The 9,921-nt window shown below is 46.1% G+C and overlaps 1 protein-coding gene across 2 annotated transcripts in view; it reads right to left on the bottom strand.

Moving 5' to 3' along the window:
* Window positions 1-444: 444 nt before the first annotated feature.
* Window positions 445-9,921, bottom strand: part of Cidec (cell death inducing DFFA like effector c) — a 13,155-nt gene continuing 3,678 nt past the window's right edge. For both annotated transcript variants that reach the window (XM_057769077.1, XM_057769078.1), the window contains exons 4-6: window positions 5,034-5,192; window positions 4,759-4,949; window positions 445-1,399 (exon numbers count right to left, since the gene is read on the bottom strand). In XM_057769077.1, coding sequence (XP_057625060.1) covers window positions 1,237-1,399; window positions 4,759-4,949; window positions 5,034-5,192 — 513 coding nt within the window. In that variant the 3' untranslated portion in view covers window positions 445-1,236. The remainder of the gene's footprint in view (window positions 1,400-4,758; window positions 4,950-5,033; window positions 5,193-9,921) is intronic.

Genomic DNA, 9,921 nt, shown 5'->3' with positions numbered 1-9,921 from the left:
GCCTAGCATGCTGGAAGCCCTGGGTTCTGGGTTCAGTCCTCCAGTGCCGCATGAGTTAAACACGGTGCTTCACACATTTGTAATGTGATCACTTGGGAGGTGGAAGTAAGTGAATCAGAAGCTCAGGGTCCTCCTCCACACATAACACATTGGGAGCCAGCCTGGGTTACATGAGACTCTGTATCTAGAAGAGCAAACAGGGCCACTGATACAGTCATCCTATAAAAGCAATTGCTGTGCAAGCCAGACAACCTGACTTCAGTCCCTGGGACCCAGAGCAGAATGAAAGTTGACCTCTGACCTCCACACCTGCACCATGGTAGTAGCATACCAGCACACACACATGCACACACATGCGTGCCCACACAAAAACACACACACACCAATAATGATAAATGCTGTACTTCTTGGCAAATGGTTTCACACAAAGAACACAGGCAAAGATGAGGTTTCAGCATAAATAATTTACTTCAGACTCTAATAGTATACATAGTAGTGGGGAATGAAAACAAGAGGAGGAATTTTGGGACTTTCCCTGGGGAACACAGTCTCTATCACATGACAGACGAAGCCCCGATTCCATCCAAGTCCAGCTTGGTGAACCGGTGAGTTTACTAGGTTCTTACAGGAGGGGCCTGGGTGACTCAAAACCATCTGCATGACCCCAAAGTCCCTCCCTCACACAGGTAAGGTCCCCCCAAAATCTGCATCAGTGTCATCGTGGCTTTAGTTAACCTTCTACTTCTTACATACTCTAGCAACCCCCAAGGTCATGTGCACCTGCGCGGCAGGAGGGAGTGATGGCTGGGACTCCTGGTGAGAGGACCCCCTGGTAATCCCCCTCCTTTTCTCCTTCCCATACCATAAGCACAGGCCTCGCTGTCACTGTGGTGTTCTGTTCATTTTGTTGTCTTGATTGAGGTCAAAGTATTCTGGAGACCACCATAGCAATGTCTGCTGCATGGTGAGCATGGTCAAGGCAGGAGGGGACACCAGAGAGGGTGGCATGTGAAGACAAGGTGGCAGACTTTGTGCCAAGGACGCATGCTGGTCATCTAAGCTACCTGAGACAGGAAGGTAGGAAGTGGGCCAGGCCAGGAAATTCTCCTGTGACCAGACACCCAGGGTCCAGCCCTTCCTGTTGTGCTGTGAGCGAGGTGCCAGGCTTGCGGGTGCTTCTAGCAGAGTGTGGGGCTCCCAGTCATTGGCTGGAGAGGCCTCTGAGGACTTAGGTCTTCATTGCAGCATCTTCAGACAGGCGGGGAGGAGGGAGGGAGTCTTGGTCTTGGAAGGCTGTTCCTCCTCAGTGGCATCCAGGAACTGCTGCATGTAGCTGGAGGTGCCAAGCAGCATGTGGCCTGTGGCCTGCATGCTGAAGAGGGCCCAGCGGAGCATTTCCCTGGGAGACAGCAAGGCATTCAGGTCAGCCATGGAGAATACTCTCCATCCTATCTCCCCAAATATTTTCTCCGTTTTTCTATGCTGGCCTGAAGCAGCTGGCTTCAAGTTAGATTTCTTTCTTTCTACTTCTTCCTTTCTTCCTTTCTTCCTTTCTTCCTTCCTTCCTTCCTTCCTTCCTTCCTTCCTTCCTTCCTTCCTTCCTTCTTTCTCTTTTATTTTTGAGATAGAGTCTCACACTCTAGTTCAGGTCAGCTAGGAACTCATTGTGCAGCTCAGGCTGGCTTTGAACTCGCTGTACTCTCCTCTCAGTCCCCTGAAGGCTGTTGCAGCTATGTGCCACCACACCTAACTTTTCTGATTTTGTTTTGTTTTTATTTGGCTCTTTTGAGATAGAATCTGGAGATAATGCCCACGTAGCCTTAAAGTAGTAATCTTCCTGCCTCGTCTTCCCATGTGCTGTGTTTACAGACATGCCCCACCATACTGGGCTCAAGTTAACCTTCCCCCTTAGGGGGATCTAAGTATTACTGAAGCGAAACAACTAAAACCCTTCCAAGTACAGACAGGGACCAGGACCCGGCTCATAGGCAGCCATTCCTGGCTCTACTTCTGCTTTTTCCCATGCTAACTTGAGTTCTCAAAACAAAGATTTTATTTTCTTGTAATAATATTTTGTTTTTCATTCCTGTGGTGCTGGGGATGGAAGCCAGGGCTTTATTTGTACATAAGCAGCTGATCTGCCACAGAGCTATGTCCCCATCCCATATTTTTAAAGCCACTCTGGGCCAGCCAGATTAACTTACATAATACACTTCTGCCCTTTGTGATACTGTTTCCTAGACTTTATAGTCTTTCCAGGTCAGTGTTCAGAATGCTAGCCACAGGCTCCCATGCCTGATATTATCATACACTAAGAATAGAACTTGGACCAGACAGAGCTGACCACTGATTCAGAGGGGTTTGTGTGTTTGCTTTTAACTATTCTATTCTAAGGACTGGCGATGTAAACTAATTTGGTAGAGTGTGTCTTTGATGAACAAAGCCCCAGGTTTATCCCCAGCACCGCAATCACCCGGTGTGGTTATACAGGTCTGTAACTTAGGACTCCCTAGCACTGTGGAGATAGAAGCAGGTGGATCAGAAGTTCAAAGTCATCCACGGCTATATAGCAAGTGGAAGGCCAGCCAGCCTGGGACACATGAGACCTGTATTAGAGAAAAAGAAAAAAAAAAGCTTTAAACTACTTTAGTTCTGAGGTTCTGGGGTTCTGAGCCCCAGCTTCGAGCATGTAAAATGGGGTATGAGTTTGAAATTAACGTGAAGCATTCAGCATGTGGTCTAATGGACAGGAAGCAGGAAAAGCCTTCAAGAGCAGTGGCTGAATCCAAGTTCTCCCATGGCTGTTTACAAGGGCTCAGTGAGGGTCGCTAGCAGTTTCTGGTCTTACGAACAGTAAGGAAGAGGAAATACTGCTGGGTGGCGGTGGAGGCACACGCCTTTAATCCCAGCACTCGGGAGGTAGAGGCAGGAGGATCTCTGTGAGTTCGAGGCCAGCCTGGTCTACAAAGAGAGTTTCAGGACAGACAGAACTATTACACACAGAAACCCTATCTCAAAAAACAAACTAAAAAAGGAAAAAGAAAAAGAAAGAAGAAAAAGAAAAAGAAATGCTCCTGCCTAGTGTTAACCTTGTCTTCTCAGAGCCGTCAAGATGGCTCAGTACAGGCACTTGTAGCTGCCAACCCCAGTAATCTGGGTTTTATCTCAGAGACCCCATGGTGGAAGAAGAGGACCACCTCTAAAAATCTGTCCCTCACGGCCACACTCAAGCCATATGGAAGCTCTGGGCCAGTGAACTCAGATACGCACACACACACACACACACACACTAAAATGGATGTAATCTTTTAAAGAGAGATAACCTGTCTTCTCATGTCATGGCAGGCATGTACTCATACACATTCATATATACACATCAAATACATAAAGTTTTCAAAATTAACTTCTATTAACTTTCATTCAATATGTGGATTTATGTTTTGGGTTGGTTCAAGGGGAACAGTGTAGAAGTACACTTAGAACTATAAGCAGCTCACATAAAACGTATTTTAGGGGTTGGAGAGATGGCTTTGTGGTTAAAAGTATGAGGAGGACTCAATAGGCTCCTAGCATCCACGACAGGAGGCTAACAGACACCTGCATCACTGGCTGCAGGGGACCAGATGCTCCTGGTCGCAGCAGGTATCTGCATTCACATGCACACACACACCCTCTCTCTCACACACACACATTAAAAATAAAATATTTAGGGGGTTGAAGAAATGGCTCAGTGGTTAAGAGCACTGACTGCTCTTCCAGAGGACCCAGATTCAATTCCCAGCACCCACATGACAGCTCACAACTGTCTGTAATTCCAAGATCTGACACCCTCACACATACATAGACATAGGCAAAACACCAATACACATTATATATATATATATATATATATATATATATATATATATATATATATATATATATATTGGTTTTTCGAGACAGGGTTTCTCTGCCTCTGCCTCCCGAGTGCTGGGATTAAAGGCGTGCGCCACCACTGCCCAGCCAATAAATATTTTTTTGTGATTTTTTTTGAGACAGGGTTTTCTCTGTAGCTTTGGAGCCTGTCCTGGAGCTAGTTCTTGTAGATCAGGATGGCCTCGAACTCACAGAGATCTGCCTGCTACTGCCTCCCGAGTGCTGGGATTAAAGGTATGTGCCACTACCGCCTAGCTCTCCCTGTCTTTCTATTTCTACGAGGTATTCAGGATAGATCAACAGAGGGACAGAGAGTAGACTAAAGGTCAGCAGGCTCTCCGGAGAGAACCAAGAGCTTACTGAGTATAGCTTCTGCTGCCCGGTGCGAAGGTTCTGGAAACCAAGACGATGCTTACACAACACTGCCGGTTACTTTGTACTGCTGAGCAAGACACTTAAAATGGCCTCAGCAGAAAAATTTTGGATGTGAAGATTTTAGCACAATTTTTTTGAGACAAGGACTCCTTGTGTAGCCCCGGCTGGAACTTGATATATAGACCAAGCTAGTCTAAAATTCGCAGAAATTCGCCTGCCTCTGCTTACCGAGTGCTGGGATTAAAAGTGTGTGCCACCACTGCCTGGCCCCAAGAAGTAATCTTAAAATATCTTCTGCCACCCTAATATAAACCAAGTCTCTTAGATAAGTCCCTTCACAGATGTGACTGTCTTTCTTTGTTAGCCCAGTGCCGCTCCAGCCCCCGAGAGAGTTCAGCTCTGGGCAGAAAAGGTAGGTTCTGGTTAGCTTCTCTCCCGCCCTGTCCCTGGCTCTTCTGGTCCACTCACTTCACGATGCGCTTGGCCCTGTAGCAGTGCAGGTCATAGGAAAGCGAGTATGTGTCATAGAAGGTGGCCTTCACGTTCAGGCAGCCGATGAAGTCCTGAGGGTTCAGCTTGTACAGGTCGAAGGTTACACGGGCCACATCGATCTTCTTAGTTGGCTTCTGGGAATCGGATAGCTGGGGCCTCTTCTTGCGCTGCAAGACAAGCCCGTGTTAGCTCGCACCCGGGGCTCCTCCCACGCTCTCAACAATCACCCCTTCCTGGGGAGAAGGGGTCACCTGCTCTGATGGGGGCTTCCACTTCTGCCCCTTCTGCAAGACCATGAACGCGGTATCTCTTGCTAGGGCTTGGAAATATTCTTCTGTCTCAACAATCGTACCATCTTCCTCCAGCACGAGGGAGAAAGGCTTGTGTTTAAGTTTCAAGATATCCTGGACCTGGAAAAGAAGGCTGGTGACATTTCTACCAACCCTATGGAGTCACAGAGTTGGGGGGCAAAAGATCTCAGCTGCGAGAGAGAGAGAGAGAGAGAGAGAGAGAGAGAGAGAGAGAGAGCACGCAAGTGAGCTGCCATCCATCCATGCAGGGGTCTAACCGAACTTTGGGGGCCCCACTCACAGTCTATGTCTTAGTACTTCCAAGTCCCAAGAAACAGAGCAGTCTAATAGAATGGGAGTCATAGGTATGGTTTTTTTTTTTTTTAAATATTTATTTATTCATTTATTTATTTATTATGTATACAATATTCTGTCTGTGTGTATGTCTGCAGGCCAGAAGGGGGCACCAGACCTCATTACAGATGGTTGTGAGCCACCATGTGGTTGCTGGGAATTGAACTCAGAACCTTTGGAAGAGCAGGCAATGCTCTTAACCACTGAGCCATCTCTCCAGCCCCCCATAGGTATGGTTTTATTTAGTGAGATATGTTACATGCCATGAGCTTCACATTTTGAGGGCGTCGGAGGCCTCAGACATGTATGGGCAAATGCCGCAACACTGAACCGTATCCCCAGCCTTCCTTGTACTCTTTGTTTGGAGACAGGGTCTTGTTAAATCGCTTAGGTTATGCTCACTGTGTAGCACAGGCAGACCTCAGCCTTCGGTTTACATCTTCCTTTTTTTTTTTTTTTTTTTTGGTTTTTCGAGACAGGGTTTCTCTGTGGTTTTGGAGCCTGTCCTGGAACTAGCTCTGTAGACCAGGCTGGTCTCGAACTCACAGAGATCCGCCTGCCTCTGCCTCCCAAGTGCTGGGATTAAAGGCGTGCGCCACCACCGCCCGGCCGGTTTACATCTTCCTGCCTCAGTTTCCCAAGTAACTTGGATTACAAGCCTATACCACTGAACCCAGTGAAACTTTACTTTGTTGTTGTTTGGTTTGTTTGTTTGTTTGAAGACAGGGTCATACTCTGTAGCCATGGCTGGCCTGGAACTTGCTATGTAGACTGGGCTGGGCTCAAACTCACAGAGATCCATCTGCCTCTGTTTCCCAAATGCTGGGATTAAAGGCATGTACCGCTGTACCTGGACATTATTTTAAAATTTTATTTTTATTATGTGTAAATGTCTGTGTGTGGGTGGGAGTGCGCATCTGCCCAGAGTGTCCACATCATGCCCTGGAGCTAGAGTTACAGGTGATTGTGAGCAGCCCGGTGTGGGCGCTGGGAAGTGAACATGGGTCGTTTGCATGAGCAATGCATGCTCTTAACATCTGAAGTGACCTGTCAAGCCCCACACTGCGCTATTTAAAAGAATACAATTCAGTCAATTATGATGGATGGTGTACACTGGTAATCCTCAAATTCAGCAAGCCCAAGGCCAGCCTAGGCTGTCCATGAAGATGGAGGCCAGCCAGGACTGCATACCAAGACCCTGTCTCCAGAAGGAATGTGGAGTGGGAGCGAAGACAGAAAAAGTACCCAGTTCAATATCGAGTTGAAGATTGTCCCCTGACTGAGTCTGGGGTAATTTGAACACCAGTAAACCGTCTGTTACTATCATTATATCACATTAAAATATGAATGGCTGGTGTTCCAGTGTGGTGGCACATGCCTTTAGTCCCCATACTTGGAAAAAAGAAGCAGGTAGATATCTGAGTTTGAGATCAGCCTGGTCTACAGAGTGAGTTCCAGGAAGACAGTCAGAGCTACACAGAGAAACCCTGTCTCAAACACTCCCTCCCCCCAGTATGAATGTTTGGGTATCTTTTGGTATCAATAAATTAGTAAATTTAAAGTATGAGGCAGCATTGCATGTTTTCTTGGTATAGAATATATCTTAGAAAACAATTAGCAATGTGGAATTGCCCTCTGTATGCTGTGAATATATTTTATTACCATTGGTTAATAAAGAAGCTTTTTGGCCTGTGGCAGTGCAGAATAGAGCTGGGTGGGGAAAACTGAACTGAATTCAGGGAAAAAGAAGGTAAAGTCAGGGAGATGCCATGTAGCTGCCAAAGGAGAAAGATGCCAGAACCTTACCAGTAGGCCACAGTTTCATGGTGATACACAGATTAAAAGAAATGGGTTAATTTAAGATGTAAGAGCTAGCTAGGAATATAAACTAGCTATTGATCAAACAGTGTTGTAATTAATACAGTTTCTGTGTGATTATTCGGGTCAGGGCAGCCAAGAAACAAACGAGCAGTCTCTGTTTACAAATTAGTACAAGAAAAGTAAAAAATTCAAGTTAAGTTGGGCGGTGGCAGCACATGCCTATAGTCCCAGCACTCGGGAGGCAGACGCAGGTGGATCTCTGAGTTTAACATCAGCCTTTACTAGAGAGGGAGTTCCAGGACAGCCAGGGCCACACAAAAGAAAACTCTGATTCAAAAAACAAAAAATAAACAAAAAATTAAAGTTAAATAACACACTGAGAAAAATAAAAACATTACACAGAGAAGGCCAATTGTGCAACCCTGTTCAGATGATCGAGTTAAATTAAATGAGAGAAATAAAAACTGGTAAGCACAACTCTGTCTTCTGTCTTTATCTGTGGTGTGAGAGATTGAGCTAAGGTTCTTGCTAGGAAAAATATTCTTCCTACTAAGCTACATCCCCAGGTGTCAACTTAAGAAATATTTTTTATTTTTATTTTATTTTATTTATTTTTTGGTTTTTCGAGACAGGGTTTCTCTGTAGCTTTGGTTCCTGTCCTGGAACTAGCTCTTGTAGACCAGGCTGGCCTCAAACTCACAGAGATCTGCCTGCCTCTGCCTCCCGAATGCTGGGATTAAAGGCGTGCGCCACCACCGCCCGGCCTTAAAAAAATATTTTTTAAAGATTTATTTATTTATTATGTAAACAATACTCATACACACACATACACACACATCATACATGCACAGTAATAATTTTAAAATAGAAAACAAAACTGTCCAGATTTGGGGGACAATCAGCAGTGTTCCAGTGGAGGCTCGAGATGAGCTCTGCTGACGTTACACTGTTTTCTCATTTTGATGGCTGAGGAACATTCAAAAGAATATCCTCTTGTACGGAAAATACACAAGGAGGACTGGAGGGCTGGAGAGATGGCTTAGCAGTAAGACCACCGACTGCTCTTCCGAAGGACACGGGTTCAATTCCCCAGCACCCACATGACAGCTCACAACTGTCTGTAACTTCAGTTCCAGGGGATCTGATACCCTCACATGGAGATATATGCATACAAAATGCACTTGAAGTGCAAATAAATAAATAAAAAGAAAGAAAAAAATGTCCAAGAGAAGTGTCCAAGTTCATAGCAGCAGACTGGCCATTTATGCTCCAGTGATTCAGCAAATGTTTTGTTTTCAGTGAATGCTCCTTACAGGTTTTGTTAGCTTCATTTGCTTCAAATTAGTTTTAAAAATCCACCACAGTTGTGTGTGTGTATGTGTGTGTGTGTGTGCGTGCGCGTGTGTGCGTGCGTGCGTGCGTGTGTGTGTGTGTGTCTCAGCGAGCAGAGCTCCTGCTCAGCATGAGCAATGCCCTGGGCACCATGTCAGCATGCCATAACTTGGCAGTGGCACAGGTTGTAATCCCAGTGCTCAGGAAGTAGATGCAGTAAGAGCTAAAGTTCCAGTCAGTTATGTAGTGTGTTTGAGGCCAGCTGCATGGGACCCTGTCTCAAACAAACAAGCAATAAAAGCCCTTCTTTAAAAATTCCTCTAGGTGGGAGTAGTGGTCCACGCCTGTAACCCCAGCACTCGGGAGGCAGAGGCAGGCGGATCTCTGTGAGTTGGAGGCCAGCCTTGCCTACAGAGAGAGTTCCAGGGCTGTTTGTTATGCAGCAAAACCCTGACTGGAAAAACAAAACAAAACCATAAACAAACAAACAAAAGAAACCCTGACTAACTGCCTAAAACTAACTAAAATAAATAAATGAAATTTAAGGTTGAATGGGATGGCTCAGCGGGTATAGGTGCTTACTGCCAAGTCTGCTGACCCACGTGATGGAAAGAGAAGATCAACTCCTAAGAGTCATGCTCTCATTTCTACATGCATCCCATGGCATGCATGTGTGCACGCATACACACGCAGGTAAACAATCATTGCAAAAAAATAAAATTTAAACTTCTCCAGTGGCAACCACATCTATACTCTCCCCTCAACACAATCCACACCTCGGTGCCACCAGACGTGGACTCAAAGTCCAGAAACCTCACCTCGAAGGTAAAGTCAGCAGACGTCCTCCAGGCCCTGGCAGTAAGTGTCCCGTCTAACTGTCTGTATGGCAGAGATGGGGTGTCACTGTTGCTCCCTGTATCCCCTGACGACAGAACCCTGATTAGGAGGTTCTCAGATTCTACAACTCTAAGGTTCTCCTAAAGAACCAAGGGGTGTGAAGGGTTGGAATTGGGTATGCTAAGAACACCACAATGATGCAAGTGGTCCCCAGAGCTCAGAGCAAAGGGGGAACCAGTCCTTTTGAGCTCTTTTGATTCAAGGCCGATTCAGCCAGACTTCACGACAAACCTGCTCCTAGGAAGAACAGAGCTAATTCACAGGAGTGAGATGGAAATCTCACCTCGAAGGCTGTCAGCTATGCTCTCTGCATGCTAAATTGGCTCTGAAAACCTACCGCAAACATTGGGCTTGTGTGGGCCACCTGGACGCACAGGTACAGGGGTTAGGTTAGCATCAGTCCCGTGCAGCTGACTAATGACCCAGAGTGACATGTGGTCACATG

This window comes from Chionomys nivalis, chromosome 1 (assembly GCF_950005125.1).
Source record: "Chionomys nivalis chromosome 1, mChiNiv1.1, whole genome shotgun sequence".
NCBI lineage: Eukaryota > Metazoa > Chordata > Mammalia > Rodentia > Cricetidae > Chionomys > Chionomys nivalis.
Note: the sequence above shows the minus strand (reverse complement) of the source record. Positions and strands in the feature narration are given on the sequence as shown.